Below are 20,563 nucleotides of genomic sequence, written 5' to 3'. Positions count from 1 at the left end.
TAACTTTCTTTTACCCCCTTGGGGGAAACGCAGATTAAATTGTTTAACGTTTGGTATACTTCCTTGTAGGAGGAGCACTGAAATATCAAAGTATAAAATCCAACCAGCTTGAAGAACTATTCATACTACCTTGGTATCACTGTAAGGCAGTTTTGTGCCAAATGACAATTTAATATATGTGTGATATGTATCATTTTAAGGCAGCAGATAGTAATGTAGTTATAAGGGTGGTGTTAGTAATTGGTGATTATGAAAAAGGTGCCTTTTTACTTGGTAGCAGTTGAAATTGTCTGGTGAGAGACATGGAGGTGCTCAGGTCATCAAAGTGAATCATTTTAGTGTGGGTAAGAGAAGAGGTTAACTTTGGGCTAAAAATGTATAAACTAACTATATAAGTGAGGCTGTGATGATGTGTATAAAAAATATAAAACTCAACCATAATGGCATATCTTTACATAGGATATCTATACTATTTCTACCTCTTCCTAGAGGATGGCATGCAAATAGGTTAAAGCAATAGACCAAACATGCCTGTTAGGAGTAAAAGCATTTAAAGAAATCTGGCCAGGCCCAATCTTGCCATAATAACAGGTTTACTAGGAAAACGAGGCTTCACTATCTACACCCAAAAACTATACAAAAGAGTAGTACAAAAAAACAAGTAATAAAAACATAACACAATTTGTAGAACCGATGTCAGATGCCCAAGATATGGTTGGGGCCCGAGCTCCTCGCAGCCTTTTCTTCTGAAACTCATTTTAGTGATGGCCATGATGTTCAGGGGTAAATAAATACTCGATTGATGGAAAACCTGAATCATCCCTATCGAGTTCGTTTTGTATTTTCTCAATTATTACTAACATAATTTTCTAACTTTTTAGGTAGTTCAAGAAGTACGGTAGTGTTTCACACAGATTTCTAGGGACTCAGTCAAGCAAATCACAGTCTTGGCAAGTCAGCTTTTACACGAGACCCAATTTTACTTGTTTGTTGGTATTTACACTACGTACATATTTATATCATTTTCACAATAAACTTAAGGGAGACAAAAATTGCGTAAAGCTCAGTACTTCTGCTTAAGTCATGTAATGTTGCATTAGGAAGCACTAGATATATGTCCATCTTCATGGAGATTGGCAGTGTGGATGAATGTTATACATGTTGCATCCTGTCTCGAGGTGTGGTCATGAATGATAACATGGGCAGCTTCTTATTTTTCATCTGAAATATTTGTGGTGACGATGGCTATAAATAAGTCATATAATTATGAAAGTACTGATGTTTTCATATTTTTCATACACTATTGCTGAATTCCTTTGGCATCACATGTATCCAGCCTTTCCCAGTGACTGGTGTCAGCTTGTAGCAGCACCCTGAGGTTTTGAATGTGACTCCTACAATCAACCAAAGTGAAAATAGTTGGAAAGAGTAGAGTATCAAATCCTAAACCTATTCCTAACTTTAGCCATTCCCTTTGCCAAGAGTTATCAGTACCTGTATTCAGCTAAGTAAGCTCATAACAGCCCACTAATGGCTGACTTTGAAAACCCTGATTTGAGGCAGTGAATGCCATGATAATAAGTGATCAAGTTGACACTGCAATGGTCCTGAGACAATCCTCATGTCTGCCTTGTTATGCATAATTTATTACAATGAGCACGGCCTTCTCCTGACTCAGTGGAAGGTTCACATCTTTTTGTGGCTCCATCTGATTTTCACTCTGCTATTGCTTAAGAGTTGATTGGCATTGTTTACTTTTCAGTATGGCTTTGCACAGCATACAGTTTTGTATAGCTATGCACTACACATGATTATATATAATGTAAAAATACAGCAGTCAGTGTAAAATACCTGTTTTATGTCAGAGAATCCATAAATAGAATCATTTGTATAAAAGTGCCAATTCTTTAAAAAAATATCACTATAACCTTGCACCTTATTGAAATTATTTTTTAAATTATAGCAGTGTAAAATAACCAGCAACTATTATTTCATTGTTCCAGAGGGGTTTTGACTCAGCATATTGATATGAATATAAATGCTGCAACTTTAGAAAATGTTCATGATAAATGACCTTTCTGTTTCCTGGTAACAACCACACGTTGCTGTGGCTATCCAAAAGGGTCACATCACTTGTGTTTCCTGTGGGAACTGAGGCTACAGTGCCTTTATGTTACCAAAGGTAAATCCACCCTTTCTGAATTATATTATGAGCCTTCTGGAGAAATATAAGGAGCTTACAAAAGGCTGTGGATTCTATACAATCTTTATGAAAAATTATTCAGTATATGTTACACAGAACATAAAAAAAATTATGAATATTGAAGCACCCTTTGTAATTCACATTTTGATATGTTTATATTACAAACATCTTTGGTATAAAAAAAGGCCACAAAACCATAGGTAACTATTACATGGTAAGTTGTCAAACAACCAGAGTTTTAATAATAAAGTAATTTGAATGTGTATGTGTGTGTATTCTGACATCCCTCCAGTAAGTCTGCGTTGGCTCACCAGCCGGGGTGAGTCCATCTCATCACCTCCACACATCACACCAACAGTAAAAAAATATGATCAGACACAGTACAGTTAGTTACACTTACTCATAACTAGGCTTAATCTGATATGGTAAATTGCCTTTGGCCTGAGTTTTCTAGTGTATACCAATATGTTTTATCTTTTGAACAGTGAATTTGGCTTCAAGTTTACCCTTGCCTTTGATACACACACTTCCTGCCTTAAGTTACATACCAAGAAAACAACTTTTCTGCCACTCACTTCACTGGAGCCAGGCATGGAGGACCTTCCTTCATGTGCTGAGAAACAATGACTCGCTTCCCAAAACTGAAAGTATTTAGTATATGTTTTTTTGTTGCTGAACACTGATCTCAAGAATGTTTTCTTTGTATGAAAGCAGAAAATAATTTTAGAAATACTGTTTTGTTACAATAAGTATTCCATTATTAACTTTGGTTAATTGATATATTTCAAAGTGGGGTATCCCAGCATACCTAATTAGAGCACTAGTTGTTCTGCATGGTGCATATGGAGCGTGCAATACTCATTAAGTTAGATGCCACATGAATGTGTAATACTGGGGAGCAGTGATGCAGTGTTTTACATTGTCACAGCAAGTCTTTCAAATCTTGATTTTTGAAGCTATGAGGTGCGAATCTGAAGGATAAAGGTTTTCTGTGCCGGTCGTTGCTTCTATACACTGTCAGTAGGAATCTTGGAGGCGTCTGAGGTTGCCTTGGGGAAGCAGGGAACAAGGCTCCAGAAAAAGCTTGGCAGCAGAGCCATAGAACCAAGAACATAAAATGTGATGATGAAGTCACCGGCGATGTCACGCAACCAACCTGAAATAAATATTAAATATATTATGGATATAAATAAACAATCATGTAAAGGTAGGGCAAGTTTCCAGAAATTTTGGAAACTTTCCAGGAGTTTATCAAGTGAAATTTTTAAAGTTTTCATAAACATATATCTCTTCTTTATTAGCAAACTGACCTCTAAAGTTATCTTTTATGGGAGAAAAGTTTAATATAGATTTAACAATCATTATCATCATTTCATTGACGCCTGCTCCTAAGAGCTCCCACCAGGGGATGGCCACGGCAGAAGAGCTTCCACCTTTCTCTATCCAGACACTCCCTCCTTGCATGCTCAAAGTTTCTCAAAGATCTTTCCCCCCTCTCCCTAACGTACTCTTGCACCCTATCCCTCCATTTCACTGGAGGTCGTCCTATAGCATTCCCTCCCCCTATCTCACTCACATACACCCTTCTGGTCATCTTACTCTCCTCCATTCGCTCCACAGGCCAAACCACTTTAAAGTCTGTCACTTCACTTCTTTCACCACTCCACACTTCTTCCCTTCACCGCTGTGACACATTCCAAAACGCTCGTACACACTTTCATTACTCATTCCATCCATTCTACTCACACCACATGCACTCCTCAAATAACTCATTTCCACTGCCTGCACTCCAGACCTCTGACTTTCATTCTAGGTCCATGTTTCACTTGCATATGTGAGGGTTGATACTATTATTCATCATCATCATCATTTCATTGATGCCTGCTCCTAGGAGCTCCCACCAGGGGATGGCCATGGCAGAAGAGCTTCCAACTTTCTCTATCCAGACACTCCCTCCTTGCCTGCTCAAAGTTTCTCAAAGATCTTTCCCCCCTCTCCCCAACGTACTCTTGCACCCTATCCCTCCATTTCACTGGAGGTCGTCCTCTAGCATTCCCTCCCTCTATCTCACTCACATACACCCTTCTGGTCATCTTACTCTCCTCCATTCGCTCCATGTGGCCAAACCACTATAAAGTCTGTCGCTTCACTTCTTCCACCACTCCACACTTCCCTTCACCCGTGACACATTCCAAAATGCTCGTACACACTTTCATTACTCATTCCATCCATTCTACTCACACCACAAGCACTCCTCAAATAACTAATTTCCACTGCATGCACTCTAGACCTCTGACTTTCATTCCAGGCCCACGTTTCACTTGCACATGTGAGGGTTGGTACTATTATTGTATTTCTCAGATCCCTCTTTACTTCCATGCTCACACTTCTGCCATTCATGATTCGTCCCAAAGACCCTACCACCCTTCTTCCTTGTGATGCCCTTTCTCTTATCTCTCCCTCCATACCACCATGCTTACACATAACTGATCCAAGGTACTTAAACTCATTGACCTCCTCCATTTCTTCACCATTCAAAATTATTTTGCATTCTTTTTCACATTCAATTCCCACTCTAAATGGGCATACAAAATCTACAACCTCACTTCTACTTCGCTCACAAACCATCACTTTACTTTTGTTGACATTTACTTTCAGCTTTCTCCTATTACAGACACTATCAAAGACACTGACCAAATTTTGTAGGTCACTTTCATTTTCTGCAATGAGCACCGTGTCATCAGCAAACAGTATCGAATTCAGAACCCACTTCCTTCCCTCATCGAACATTCTTACTCCAACTTCTCCAACTTTGCCCTTCATTTCCCTAATAACACTGTAACGGTCCAAATGTGTAATGAGTGAATGAGTGTGGAATGCAAGTGAGTGAATGACTATATATTACAACAAACGAGCAAGTGAGCGGATGTGTGAACGAGTGTGTGTGATAAGTAGAGATTATTGGTGTGAATGAGGGTGTCAATGGATGAAAGACTGTTCTGAAATCCCTCATCTCCAGTCTCGAACCCTAGAATGATTATTAGTTAGCTAGCGATACATTATCTAGTTGTAATCGTGAACGTCCCCTGCCGAGCCCGACGCTCACGCCAGCTCCTGCTTCTCCTCCTCCAGCAACCTGAGCTAAGCATTATGAGTATTCCCCAAATCTCCCTTGTGCAGGTAGCTAGTTAGATTAGAGGCATACAGTCTGTCAGTCATTCATTTTTAGCACTCCGCTAACCTTTGAAAAAAATGAAACCAAATACATATTTATATACAACCTTACTGTGAGTGTCATCATTTGGAGCCTGTCTTCCCGCTCATTTGAGATTACTGAACCTTTACACACACACCCCCATAGTACATTATCACCATCCAGTTTCTTAATGTTGTCTCACAAGTGGTTCACACGGAAATCCTCCCACCTTCCATAATTAATCACACAAGTAACGCCCTTCTGGTCACAAACCTCGGAACGAGTGTTCACTTGTCCTGAGGCCTTACCATCTGGGACCAGCGCTCGGGAATGTAGACGACTACCACGCTACCACATACCATCACAACCATAGTGGTCGTCAAAAAGGGATGTAGCGACACCATACATATAATTATAAAATAACCATGGTGACATTACACACCCTTGTCTCAAGCCCGTTTTTATCTCAAAATGTTCACTTGTTTCTCCTGTAATTTTGACACATGCAGATGCATCCTCATAGAAAGACTTTATTGCACTAAGCAGTTTTCCTCCCACACCTTAAATCTTTAAAACATCCCACAATGCAATCCAATCGACTCGGTCATACGCTTTTTCCAAGGCAGCGTATAGTTTCTTTCATTTAGCTATTATTTTTTCTAATACCATCCTGAAGGAAAATATCTGATCTACACATCCCCTTCCCTTCCTGAAGCCTTCTTGTTCTTCACTGATTTTCTCTTCTGTAAGTCTTTGCACCCTCTCTATTGTGACTTTAAAAACTCTCAATTTACGCAAGTATTGCGTCCTTGAAGTGGTCGCGTAAATCAAAAACAATGTAAATCAAACAAGAGGTAGGTTTCTGTCGAAAAATAAATATTCACTTCATTTAGTGGAGAGAGAGAGAGAGAGAATATCCATATCACCGTGATATGCATTCAGTCTCAGCCTCCCTCGTGTGAGGAAGAAATGAGGGACACCATGAGCGACTGGCTAGTATTGGTACCGGTACCGAGCAGTCTAGTACCGGTACCATACCGTATAGCTGGTACCGTTAGTACCGGTACTGGTACCGGTACCTGGCCACCCCTTTTGTTTAGTAGCGTGGCAGCGTGGGTACTGTATTGTTGTTCAAGTGGCGCGCGGGAAGAACTGAGCTCAGCTGTGTGGCCGTGGCGCCGTGTGAGTCCAGTTGCTTGAGACATATGGTGGCCACTCCATAAAATATCGCGTATAAGTGGGAAAAACGTGTAAATTAAACATTTATTTGGATTTTGGACCCCGCATTATTTTAAAAATACGTAAACCAAACTTGCGTAAATCGAGAGGGTATACTCAGGAGACTTATACCTCTATAGCTCCCACATTCCCCTCTCCTGCCCTTCCCCTTGTAAACTGGGACAATGATGGCTTTTGTCCAGTCTGCTACTTCACATATCTTGACCATCCATTTAACAACTACATCTCCTCCACACTTCAACATTTCTGCTGTGATTCCATCAGTTCCTGCTGCCTTTCCATTTTTTTATCTTTTTATTGCCTGATTTACTTCTTCATATGTTATACTTCTTTCTTTATATACTCCTCCTCTACCTCTACTCAAAACCGCTGCTGTTACAGCTGCTGGACGTCCATCCTCAAAATTCATTAAGTTTTTGAAATATTCTCTCCATCTCTCTTTCACAGCTTTCCCGTCTTTCAACGTCTTTCCATTCTCATCCATAACTTCATTTATTTTAGCTTGGGGAGATATTTTCTGCATTTCTTTCGTTTTTTACTTCTTTCCAATATGATTTCCTGCTCCCTTTATATTTTTCACTTAGTCTTTTTCCAAAGTCTTCATCAACTCTCTTCTTACTTTCTTTTATTGCTTGTTTTTATTTCATTTTGCATTCTCTATATTTCTTTTTCCTTTCCCTTTTTACGTGCTCAGCCACATTTCTTTCTTGAGTTTTATTAAAAAGTTCCCTTTTCTCTTTTACCATCCTCCTTATCTCTTCTGTCCACCATGAATTTCCTTTTCTTTTTCCATCCCTCACTTCTTTCATCCCTAACACTTTTTTTTGTTGTAGTTACCATTATTTCTTTAAATGTTCCAAAAACTTTTTCAATATTTGTATTATCTTTTTAGATTTAATAAGAGCTACATATATAGCTATGACATAAATTCTTGTAGCAGTAGCAGCCACTTGGGCAATACATACTTATTTCTGAAAAACAATGGTAAGATTAGTGTAATTACAATGTTAGGCTTTGTACAAGAATGATAACATCCAGGTACCAGAGTACGTGTTCAGTACTTGGTTAGTCCGTCTCAGTGATTCACTGAGGGCAGTGAGGCAACACACAACAGAGAGGAGGGCTTCAGCAGCTCTACCACTGCTCTTTATGTCTTGCTCATGTGCTACTTTCTTATTTGTCTAGGTAAAGGTTTCAACCCCAAGGGGAATTACAATGTACACATTTTTAAGAAATGTACACAAATAAAAAGGCAAAATCAAAGTACAAGTTGTATCTACCATCCCTCTTGGTTCCACTGCACACAATAAGTAAAAAAAAAAAAAAAGTGAAATAATAATAAAAAAAGATGTTGCAATAATGAGGCCAAATCATGAAAGTGAAGTAGAACTTGGCTACAACAGGTAACGCTAATGACAGCCGTCGAGGTGCAGTGAGCCTCCACCCAGCGGTGTGCCTTGTGCAGTGTAGCAGTGCCTTGAACAAAACTTGATCTCATTGGTTACAATACAGATACAGTGCAAGACTTAATGAAGCCATAAAATCATGGTGTATGGGTAGTAAAGCTGGATCATGTTACATCCCCCCCTCACAAGCAGTACACCAACCTGTGAAGGGAAACAACAACAGCCCACTGATGCCAATCATAAAAAGCTGTAACCCATAGGTGTGAGGAAGCATCTTGAGGCCCAGGTGCTCCACCAGCAGGACAGGGCCTATGGCCATGGATGTACCACCACCAAAGCCACAAAAGCCACAGCAGACACCTAGTGTGGTGGTGTTCCAGGCAAGGCTCATGGCTGAAAGAAAGAAGAGAATTGCTATACACAACATTCCTGCACTCAGAAAATGCATAGACAGGAGGCATCACAAACTAACATCATAAGAATTCTGAGGCTAATTAGAGATTACTGTAATGAACTTCGACCAGTATCACTGAATCCATTTATATTAGAAAATTATTAATTCTCTGAATGATAAAACATACATTGTCTTCATGTCTTATTTCCTTCAGCAGGCACATCCCAACAGTCTAGAAGGGCAAGAATGAAGGATATTAGTGAAACAAAACCTTAAGTGGTCACAAGCCTTACAAAGTTTCACTACGCACGTAACTCCACAGGCCTTTCATTTTGTATCACTCGTGTACAAAACCTTGACAATAGTATACTCTAAACATTCTGTGAGTATTAACACGATCATTCCTTCACCTATTTTTTGTTTCCTTATTTACACCACATCCTGCTTATATTTTCACTGATCTTGCAACTGTCTCAGCAGCCTCAACACTGCAGGAGTAATAAACACACCACTGTACAATTCTTTCCTGCTGCACCTCATTCCATCCCTCTCCATCCCAGCCAGAAGCCTGAGCTGGTATTTGCATGTTTTTTCAACATTTTACCTTCCCATGTACTAACATTTTCACCTCATATAATTCTTGCAACTCTCAGCAGCAATAACCTGCCTTCCCATCATTGCTCTCTCTAATTTCTCTCTTCATTTTCCATGGTTTGAATAAGCAGTTCCCAGATACTGAATGGACCACTACTTACCCTCAAAGTCTATTGACCTATTCCAGCATCTATTCACCCATCTATCCCCTCCATTACATATTCTTCCTCACACTCGTTAACATCAAGGAAGATCTATCAAATTTTCACCGACAGGTGTCTTGTAACTCACAGAGTATAGCAACAGCAGAGGAAGCGGTGGCCAGCATGTAGGTGTAGCGCCGCTGAAGCCAACCTTGGTCGGCAATAACAGACATGACCACCTTCCCCAGCAGTTCAAAGGTGGCGATGATGGTGAGCATGTATGGTGCCTTCCCGCCTAAGCCCATCTCACTCCCAAAGGAGGGTATGTAGGTCATCAAGCACATATACACCTGAAACGGTGGTCATAATAAGTATGTGTGCATATACTTAATGGTAGTAAATTAATATTTGTAGCCATGTACACACACTCAAAAAAGTATCGTTACAGTTGGGTCCGACGAGTTTCACACTGAGCCGGTAATCTCGGCAGGGTTGGTAAAAGTGCGATCACCCCCGCCACCTCAGCTCTGCTGGGGGGAGCAGGACAGGACCCCCGTAACGGAGGGATAGAGGGGAAGGGAGACACTGAGATAACAGATATCACCATAATATTAACGGAGTGATTTGAGTGCCACTTGTCTAAGCTTTATATTCACAAATTATAAATCAATGATATTCATAAGATATACGTAACAGCGGTGGGTAGAAGTATTCCCCCATGTCAAAGGCAAAAACATCAACCATCAACGCATATCAAATATAGTTCAGTTCATAATGTGCCATCCTGGAACTAATGCTTCCACTGAACGTTCCTTTTCTCTTATGAACAAGCTGTGGACATCTGAAGAAGAAAAAAACGGAAATTCAAAGTGCCACGCTAAAAGCATTGCTGGTAAGATAGATAAAGTCTAACAATAACGCAAAGCGTTTATCATATTGTCTCCTAAATGGACGAAATTTTAAGTATTCACTTGTGTGTGAAATGTTAAAGCATAATTTCATCACCCAAACATGACAATATTATAGTGCTACATACAACAAAGATCAAGTCACTTCGACTAAAACTTCACCTGTGTGTTTCATGAAGCGTTACTGTGCCAGCTCAAATTCAACTGCTTCATTTACGAGTCCCGCTCACTTGATTCAGGCAAGTGAAGTCACACGCAAAACACTCAGTGATACCAACATGAGTAGCATGTTATCAATGGCTTCGTCCTTGGTGTCAGTTTGTATCGTGCTGAATGTGTAATGATACTTATTTGAGTGTGTACAGTATGTATAAATTATGATTATTTGATTATCATGTGTCATATTCCTTAACTTCTTCAAAAAGTAACAAAAAATACTATTTATAGCTATGTATGTATAAATATAATAAATTGATTTTATTATGTCTCTTTTCATTAACTTAAAAATGTAAAAAAAAATAATACAATATGAGAAGCTGATAAAGATTGACAAATGAATGAAGAAACCATTAATCCAATCAAAACTTGTTACCTACCAGTCTGTTGGCAACACTGCTGGTTGTTGATATTATGAAAACTGGATGCCTCAAAATGTTAAAGTTTATTAGGTGCTGAAGCCTGGGCACCTTGAGGCCACAGACAATGTAAGGTCTGAAAGTCTGCTGGCTCAAACTGCTTGACCTTCCCTGTTTCCTTCTCTCTCGGTCGGCACTGTCCTTGAGTCTCTCCACCTTGAAGGATAAGGCACTTCCAAACTGGTCCAACACATCACATGAATTAAAGATACTCTCAACTGAGGGAATCTTTGCAATGGAATCAACACTCTTTGTACTGATATAGCTGACGGGTCTGTTCCTCATTTCATTCTCGTGATTAAGAAACTCAACACGCTCATTTCCACTCTCTGGATCGTAGGTTTCGAAGCAGTCCTCGTCCTCACTCTCCTCTGGGATCTGCGGCAGGATTTCCATGCTCCTCTCTATGCTCACTGTTCGGGGCCGCTCAAGATACTCATTGGTCTGTAGCACATCAGTCAAAGGATTCTTCCACTGCCTCTCACTATAGTGGTCAACAGGTATGTCCTTTTCCTGGGAACAGGTATCTTCTAGCAGCACATCCTGACTAATTATCAACTCCTCATGGTCACTTTCATCACTTTCATCTTTTTCAGGAGTGAGGTTTTTCACAATATTTTCATCATCAAATACACCACAATCCTTTTGATCTTCATCTTTCCCTGCTACAACAATTTTACTGGGGATATTATTTTTTGGTTGACTTCCATTTTGTTGTACAGTGATTGCATCGACAGGGGCGGCTCTCTTAGGCCGGAGGTGCCACTCCACAGGCTGGTAGAGTGAGGCACCAACTAGGCCGTGCAGCAGGAGGCCGGACCACAGCAGGAAGGCCCCCTCCATGGAGTAGGTCTCCAGCAGGTAGTTCATTAAGGGAGGCAGCACCATAATCCCCAAGGATGCACCAACTGTTGAGAGCCCATTTGCTGTGACTCTTTTATGGACAAAATACTTTTGTCCGAGGAGGAAGCCCTGAGGGTTGGCCAGTGAATTACCCATCCCTGCAACAGGACAATACGTGAGATTCCTTTCTGCACAACTGCTACACAAAGCCACCAAATCATACACCCTTGTAACAGTGAGCCTCTTTGTGCACTGGTATATTACTATAAAGATTGCTTTAGAGGTGCACGAGTCCATTACTTTTCATGGTGGTCTGGAGTACCGAAATTTCCTCTCCACCGGGCAAAGTTTGTATATTAATCTTCATTACTGAACTGAGCAAAAACAGTGAGGTTGAATCAAGCAGTTTTGTACAAGATCAATGTGACAACAGGACAGCAGTGGTGACCCCCAAGTCATAATATAGCTACACATGAGCTGGGATGCACAATATGTGGAACCCAGCTATATATGAGATCATGATAAATAGAGAACAGAGACTCACCTGCTAACACACCAAAGCACGCATAAAACCAGATAATATTTTTAAAGAAGGAACAGAGTAAGATTCCAAGGACGGCGATGCTGATGCCAATCAGGGTAAGGCGACGAGCACTGTAGTAGTGAGAGAGGCCGGTTGAAACTGGCCCTGCAATGAAAATAAGCAACCTCATTATATATTGCAGTCATCGTTGTTCATACATTTCTTTCATACTTTCATATTTGTTTCATACTTTCAGGCTCCCTTTAACCTTCATCACAGTGTTTTATCGTTATCTGATACTTCAATGTGAGTGAGTACATGGCAGAGACATAAGACGTACCCATTAGATTGGTGAGGCCCGTGAAGATGGAGGGAACGGTGGCTACCTGGGCGTTGGAGTAGCCCAGGGCCACCAGCGGCAGGAACATCACCCCAAAGCACGCAATCAAGCTGGTCAGCACGGCCTGGAACAAAGAGGATGATTACTCGAGGGCGCCTTGGAGAGAAAATAAGACAGGAGAGTGAACTATTTGACACTTCCCAAACCGAAAACAACACTGTAAAAGCAACATCTTCCTCAATTCATATTCCCTAATTGACTGATTTTAAGTATTCTGGGAGTAGTAACAAATGTACGGAAGTGGGGGTAGCCTCAGCGGAGGGGACTGGAAGTGGGGGTTGGGGGGGTCAGCGGGGGGTTACGGAAGAGGGGGTATCTGGACCCCCCTACCCCCCCCTCCCATCTCTTTTACCTTTTCACCACCCCCCAACCCACCCCACCCCACCCCCACCTCTCTCGGGGTAGCGTACGGAAGCGGGAGGGTGACGGGAGTAGGGGTGCCCAGCTGGGAGGGGGGGGGGGTGACGGGAGAGGGGGTACTTGAAGGGTTAAGATAAGATCGTGGGCCCTCGAATGACCACAAGATTATAATCACGGAAAAGGTTAAAGACATGAGGTTAATGACCAGGCTGGAATATGAATTTACTCTCAAATGCAAGTCCGAAAATAAAATAAAAAATCGCCATTAAACGTAAGACTCGATAAATTATTTAAGTTTTTGCTAGGTGTATTGTATCATTATCTTCTTATTTCTCATTTCTCAACTTGTTTCTTCTTATTTCTTTCCTCAACTTATATATATATGGGTTTTTTTTACTCCGGTTATTTGGTGCCATCTAACCCTAAACACTGCAGCACCAAGTCTTTTTTTTCTGAATTAATTAATGTCTTATATCTCATTTCTTAACTTCTTTCTTCTTATTTCTTTTCTCAACTTGCATTTCTTTATATTTTCTGCCTGCTCTTCGGTGTCATATGACCTTAGACGTTGCCGCATCGAGTTTACCTTTTTCCGTGAAAAAGGGATCATGCGTGTGTGTGTGTGTGTGTGTGTGTGTGTGTGTGTGTTCCATTCCCCTCTGATTCTTGAGAAATCTGCTGCTAGCTCGAAATTTTGTGGGCCAACTTTTTTAGCCGAATATATGCTCCGAAGCGGAATTTAGTGAGGATTCTTATGGTATCTTCAAGTTCCTCATACGTCTATTAGTTTCCGAGTTACACCGAGAAAACTGATTTTTTTTTTCTCTCGTCAGAGTAGCCTAACAAATAAAAATCACTCAAAGCTCCTCACCTACGTTCCTTAGAAAGATTGCCATATGTTATTATTAAGAAACTTATCCCAACAACTGCAAATTTGACGCACTTTCATTTTTTTTTCTGATTTTGCATTAATTAATGTCTTATATCTCATTTCTTAACTTCTTTCTTCTTATTTCTTTTCTCAACTTGCATTTCTTTATATTTTCTGCCTGCTCTTCGGTGTCATATGACCTTAGACGTTGCCGCATCGAGTTTACCTTTTTCCCTAGATCAAGATAGCGCTCAACCGAAGGCAACCCAGAAATACCTCAGTGAGTCAGTGGAGGGAAGGGAGAGCGATGTGAGAGGGAAAGTGTGTGTGTGTGTGTGTGTTCCATTCCCCTCTGATTCTTGAGAAATTTGCGGCTAGCTCGAAATTTTGTGGGCCAACTTTTTTAGCCGAATATATGTTCCGAAGCGGAATTTAGTGAGGATTCTTATGGTATCTTCAAATTCCTCATACGTCTATTAGTTCCCGAGTTACACCGAAAAAACGGAATTTTATTCTCTCGTCAGAGTAGCCTAACAAATAAAAATCACTCAAAGCTCCTCATCTACGTTCCTTAGAAAGATTGCCATATGTTACTATTAAGAAACTTATCCCAACAACTGCAAATTTGACGCACTTTCATCGAAAACTTAATTTTTAATCATTTTTTATTTACTTTTATGGCGCGTTTCGCGTCATCGTCCGCCAGAACCTTTTACCCTCGATGACATGAAATGCGTCATCGTGCGCGAGAGGGTTAAATAAGTCAGATTTATCTCAAATTCACTGTCTGGGCAGACAAATATTCGGAAAAGAGAAGGCAAACCAGTTTGTAGATATATATAAATATGCTGTGTATTCACGTCCTTATGGATATCTTCTTGCTGATTTGGACATAAATACTCCTGAATCCCTACAGTTTCGCTCAACTCTCCCTTCCATCATACCTTTCTCCCTCCCTCTTCTCTCTCCTCCCCCCCCTCCCTCCCCTTCCCTTTCCTTCCCTCGTGTTATTAAATAAGTCAGATTTATCTCAAATTCACTGTCTGGGCAGACAAATATTCGGAAAAGAGAAGACAAACCAGTTTGTATATATATATATATATATATATATATATATATATATATATATATATATATATATATATATATATATGCTGTATATTCACGTCCTTATGGATATCTTCTTGTTGATTTGGGTATAAATACTCCTGAATCCCTACAGTTTCGCTCAAACATTGTTGGAGAGCCTCCCAGGTGAACGCGTATTCCAATGGTGAACTCCAGGAAAAAGGAACTCTTACACGTTCTATACTCCCAACATAACGAACCCTATGGTTTAAGCTCTCAGCTACTTCTGATCTTACTCTCTTAACCCTATACGTTCCGACCCCTTGAGATTTTTCGCCCTCGTATAGCCAGCATCGTATTGATTTTTCTGAACAACAATAACGCTCGTGAACACTAAGTACTGGAACCTAATCAATGGTGTAAAGCAATAGTGAATAATGAGTGAAAAGAAACTCTCAAGAAATAAAATCCTTTTCTCCCTCTTCCTCCTATTCTTCCTTCTTTTCTTCTTCTTCCTCCTCTTCCTATTCTTCCTTCTTTTCTTCTTCTTCTTCCTCTTCTTCCTTCTTTTCCTCCTCCTCTTCTTTCTCCTTTTCTTCTTCCTCCTCTTCCTCTTCTTTCTCCTTTTATTCTTCCTCTTCCTCTTCTTCCTCCTCTTCCTCCTTTTCCTTTTCTCGCTAGCTTCTCGCCTCTTTTCTTCCTCTTCCTTTTCTTCTGCCTCTTCCTCTTCTTCCTCTTCCCTTCCTTCTTCCTCTTCTTCTTCATCTTCCTCCTCTTCCTGTTCTTCCTCCTCCTCCTCTTCTTCCTCTATTTCCTCCTCTTCTTCCTCTTACTCTTCTTCCTGCTCTTCCTCCTTTCCTTCCTCCTCTTCTTCCTCCTTTTCCTCTTCTTCCTCCTCTTCCTCTTCTTTCTCCTTTTCCCTCTTCCCTCTTTTCCCCCTCCTCTTCCTCTTCTTCTTTTTCCTTTTCCTCTTCCTCTGCTTCCTACTTTTCCTCCTCTTCCTAGCTTCTCGTCCTACTCTTCTTCCTCTCACTCTTCCTTTTCTTCTTCCTTCTCATCTTCTTCTTCCTTTTTCTTGATTTTGCTCTTCTTCTTCCTCCTCTTCCTCTTTCTCTTCTTCCTCCTCTCCCACCTCTTCCTCTATTTCCTCCTCTTCTTCCTCTTCCTCTTCTTCATCCTCTTCCTCCTTTTCTTCCTCTTCTTCCTACTCTTCCTAGTCTTCCTCTTCTTCCTTCTTCCTCTTCTTCCTCCTTATTGTCCCCTTCCCTCTTTTCCTCCTCTTCTTCCTTTCTGGTATGCGGGTGAATTGTTTTCACCTCAGGGAACTAGACGTCCCTGCCCTGCATAGTCTCAGGTCACCCTTGGACAAGGTGTAATACCTGATCTGTCTCCCGTGCCAGGGTCACGGTGAAGCCTCTGGGCAGCAGCAGTGGTGGATTGGACTGCAGGCAGAGGATCTCTTTATGAGACAATGGCTGGAGTTCCAGGGTCCTAGTCAGCTGGACCGTGCCTAATTATTTAGGCCTGCGGTGTAGAGGAGTGTGGCGACCTCTACACTAATAAAAGCCTCCCTGGGAACCAGTTGTCGGTGTGAGCTCCCCGTCCCTCCCCTCTATCGACGGTACTCCCATCTCTATTCTGCATAACAGCTGGTTCTTGTTTTTTTCTCCTGAAAGAGATATCTTCCGTGGGCCATTTGAGGTTGTACCTCCCGGCTTCTAGGTGGAGTTTCTGAGGGTTTATCTTATACTCAAGGAATATTTCAGTCTTTTGGTCTCTCAGGAAGGGCGTCTGATACTCTCTAGAGTTGGTGGAGAACACCTGGTGACAGGTGCCACTGGCCAGGCCTCGAAAGGGTCGCAGAGTTGGGTTAGACGTTTCGGAAAGTGGGAACGAATTGCTGGTTCCTCTCCTCCCTTGCCAGCTCTGCTCTGTGTGACTACGCCGGCCCCGTGCTATGGGACAAAACTTCGAGGACAATAGCTGAAAAGCGCCGGGTTGTGAAAGTCTCTCTCGTGACCGAGGCTCAGGACAAGCGATTGGTCTTTGAGGCGTTTTCAAGACCCTGTGGGAGCGAACTCCCAGTGTTGGAGGCATCTAACACAGCAGTATCTAATTTCCATGCACAATTTTTATACAATTCAATTTATGGTCACAATTTAAAGTATTTCGAAAGCGCTTTTAATATTTGCCCAAACTGTTAACTCGCTTAAATTTCTAACAATGCCTTCGAACCTTAAGTGTGACGTCTGTCCCGGACGTTTTGCAGCTCAGTTCTTCCAGCTGAGTAAAACTTGCCGCCTCTGCGTTCAAAGATTACATCTACAGAAGGCTGTGACTGAGTGGAAAGTCAAGCACAATGATCTTGAAAAGAAATTTGTAGCCCTTCAGGAATTTGTTTTAACAAATGTGGCAGTGACTCCACTATCGATGGTGGAGAGGCCCTCCACTGAGACTGTGCCCTCTCCAGACGACCCTCCTGCTTCACGGGAGGACGTGTTACCTGCCTCACAGGTTGACTCCCAGCCTGCCTCACAGGCTAACCCCCAGCCTGCCTCACAGGCTAACCCCCAGCCTGCCTCACAGGCTAACCCCCGGCCTGCCTCACAGAACAACCGCCAGCCTGCCTCACAGGCTGACCCCAGCCTGCCTCACAGGCTAACCCCAGCCTGCTTCACAGGCTAACTCCCAGCCTGCCTCACAGGACAACTTCCAGCCTGCCCCACTTAACGCTTCTCTTCCTGCTTCACAGGATGTCGGGTTCCAACCTGTAAGGAATGGAGCCAAACCGAAGCAGGCAACCAAGGATTTACTGACCCCCACTACCTTCAATAGGTTCCAGGTGCTGGCAGACACCATGGAGGATGAGTTCGAGACTCGCCTAGTTGGGGACTCCATGGTGCGTGGCCAGCTGGTTGAGTTCTGTGGTCGTTCATCAAACGGCCGCAGAAAACGTTACTGCTATCCAGGTGCCAGACTGGACGACATCACCGCAGCGTGCGATGATGTCACGAGAAATGCCGACCGAAACACCCTCTTTGTCATTCACGCGGGGACAAATGACGTAAAGACAACCCTTTCTGAGGAACTGCTTGAGAAATACCGCCGCATGATCAAGCAGTATAAACGTAAAACGGATGCCAGTAACATCATAATCTCAGGAATCCTCCCGAGGGTCGGTGCCGAATCTAGCTTTTACAGTAAGGCCTTCAGCACAAACAACAGACTTCAGTCCCTTTGCTCACAAGAAAACGTCCAGTTCGCTAACTTGTGGAACAATTTTTACTACGATTCGGACTTGTTCCTTCCTGATGGCATTCACTTAAACCCTGTTGGAGCAGCCCGTTTCGGGAGGCTGCTCTGTGACCAAGTGGCTCTTCGAAAGCCAAAAAACGCGGAGGCGAGAACACCAGCAGCTCCACCGTAAGGTGCACTCAACCCGAAAACTCCCGACTCGAATCACATTAAAGCTTGCTATGTAAACGCTCGTAGCCTACGTAACAAATTTGAAGACTTAGAAGTCCTCGCAGCTACAAATCATTATCACATCATCGGAGTCACAGAATCTTGGATAGACACTTCAAATAGAGATTTCATTGCGGAATATAGATTACCGGGTTATACCATTTTAGTCATGAAAGAGAACAGACAGGGTGGAGGTGTTATCTTTTATATCTACAACTCTCTCCATCCAGTATCCGTGAAAACAGATATTATAACCAGTGTAGACACGGTCTTCATTGAAATTAAAATAAATCTCGTAAAATAGTAATTGGACTTATCTACAGACCGCCAAGGCAGACTCTTGATATCGACCACGCATTAAGTGAATTATTATTAGAAACAAGTAGCAGTTGCGAGGCAGTAATTGTTGGGGACTTTAACTTGCCAGTGAAAAGATGGGGTGAACCGTTGAACTGTCATACAGGGCTCGACCTGTACACAAATTTACTAGAAAGTGATTTACATCAACACGTTCAAGAACCGACTCGAGAAAATAATATACTTGACCTTATCTTTTCAACGACAGCTGATCTAGTTAACGAAGTAAATGTTGGTCCAGTTTTTAGTTCTAGCGATCACCGAACAATCACATTCAGCATCAATATGAAAGAAAGTAAAGAAACTCCTAGTAAAGAAAAGGTGCCTGATTATCAGAGAGCGAATTTCGTAAGACTCAGATCAATTCTAAATAATTCTGACTGGACTGAAATCACGGCGGAAACAGATATTGATAAATCTTGGGGGGCCTTCACCACAATATTGAACAATGCCATAAGCATATGCGTACCCTATCGTAACAGACGTTCAGCTTCTAAGAAGAAACCCAAATGGTGGAATAACGAAATTCAAAATAGCCTATCTCTTAAAAAACGCGTATACAGTAGGTACATATCATCTCAGAGCGAGGCTGACAAACTAGAGTTGGACAGAATTCGCCGCGAAACCAAGAAATTAATAAAACGAAGCAAGAAAAATCTTGAAGAATATATAGCGGAAACAAGTAAATCTAATCCTAAAGAATTTTTCAGCTATATAAATAATAATAAGTCACTCACTTGTGGTATCGGACCGCTTGCTAATGAAAATGGAAACCACACGAACAATGAAAATGAAATGGCTACAATCCTAAATAACTTTTTCGCATCCGTATTTACCGACGAAGATTGTTTATCACCTCAACCGCCGGAGGTTAGAAGGACCGAAAAGATGTTAAGTGGCGTGCTCATCGTAGAAAGTGACATTTTACGCACAATTGAAAAGATTAAAGTAAGCAAAGCTCCTGGTCCAGACAAAATTACCCCTAGGGTCTTAAAAGAAATCAAACATCAAATTTGTAAACCGCTCTCCATCATATTCAATAAATCTTTAACAGCTGGAAAAGTTCCGTCGGATTGGAAACTTGCAAATGTCACACCAATTTTCAAAAAGGGGGACAAGTCTCATCCAGGAAACTATCGACCAATTAGCCTGACATCTATTGTTTGTAAGTTAATGGAGACTATCATTCGCGACAATATGGTGAAATTCTTCGAAGAAAATAATATTATAAATAATTCGCAACATGGCTTCCGTAGTAAACGTTCGTGTTTGACTAACTTACTTGATTTTTTTCACTATATTTTTGAGGTGTTCGATGAAAGCAGATCAGTAGATATCATATATCTGGATTTTCAAAAGGCATTTGATAAGGTCCCCCACCAACGATTGCTCAGCAAACTACTGGCGCACGGTATCTCGGGTAACATTCACAATTGGCTTGCGGACTGGCTCTCTGAGCGGAAACAGAGAGTAGTTCTAAACGGTGTAACATCTAACTGGCTCGATGTCAAAAGCGGCGTACCTCAAGGATCAGTGCTTGGCCCCATGCTCTTCTTAATTTATGTTAATGATATCGATGATGGGCTCATTTGCAAAGTATCAAAATTTGCTGATGACACAAAATTGCTAGTAAAGTAACTGCGATACTCGACGAAGAAGCTTTACAATCAGATATAGATCGACTTGCACGTTGGGCCAATCAATGGCAAATGAAATTTAACGTTGAGAAATGTAAAGTGTTGCACATCGGAAAAAATAACAATTGCGTTCGGTACGTAATGAATGGCCAACAACTTTCTGCAGTAAGTAAAGAAAAGGATCTTGGAATCACTATATCAAGCGATTTAAAGCCCGGTCAGCATTGTTCAGAGGTAGTTAAAACTGCAAACAAATTGGTTGGCTTCATCGGACGAGTCTTTAATAATAAATCGGAAAAGTAATATTAAAACTGTATAATT

The 20,563-nt window shown here is 41.5% G+C and overlaps 1 protein-coding gene across 4 annotated transcripts in view; it reads right to left on the bottom strand.

Annotated features, from left to right (window-relative positions):
* Positions 1 to 2,252: 2,252 nt before the first annotated feature.
* Positions 2,253 to 20,563, bottom strand: part of LOC127009073 (monocarboxylate transporter 13-like) — a 159,775-nt gene continuing 141,464 nt past the window's right edge. For 3 of the 4 annotated variants that reach the window (XM_050881790.1, XM_050881815.1, XM_050881806.1), the window contains 6 exons: positions 12,425 to 12,548; positions 12,106 to 12,249; positions 10,680 to 11,719; positions 9,324 to 9,525; positions 8,246 to 8,437; positions 2,253 to 3,359 (listed from right to left, as the gene is read on the bottom strand). In XM_050881790.1, the coding sequence (XP_050737747.1) occupies positions 3,211 to 3,359; positions 8,246 to 8,437; positions 9,324 to 9,525; positions 10,680 to 11,719; positions 12,106 to 12,249; positions 12,425 to 12,548 (1,851 nt within the window). In that variant the 3' untranslated portion in view covers positions 2,253 to 3,210. The remainder of the gene's footprint in view (positions 3,360 to 8,245; positions 8,438 to 9,323; positions 9,526 to 10,679; positions 11,720 to 12,105; positions 12,250 to 12,424; positions 12,549 to 20,563) is intronic. The other variant, XR_007761570.1, reaches the window with a different exon arrangement.

The sequence above is a fragment of the Eriocheir sinensis genome, chromosome 4, assembly GCF_024679095.1.
Source record: "Eriocheir sinensis breed Jianghai 21 chromosome 4, ASM2467909v1, whole genome shotgun sequence".
Taxonomy (NCBI): domain Eukaryota; kingdom Metazoa; phylum Arthropoda; class Malacostraca; order Decapoda; family Varunidae; genus Eriocheir; species Eriocheir sinensis.
The sequence above is the reverse complement of the archived record's forward strand: the minus strand, read 5'-3'. Positions and strand labels throughout refer to the sequence as shown.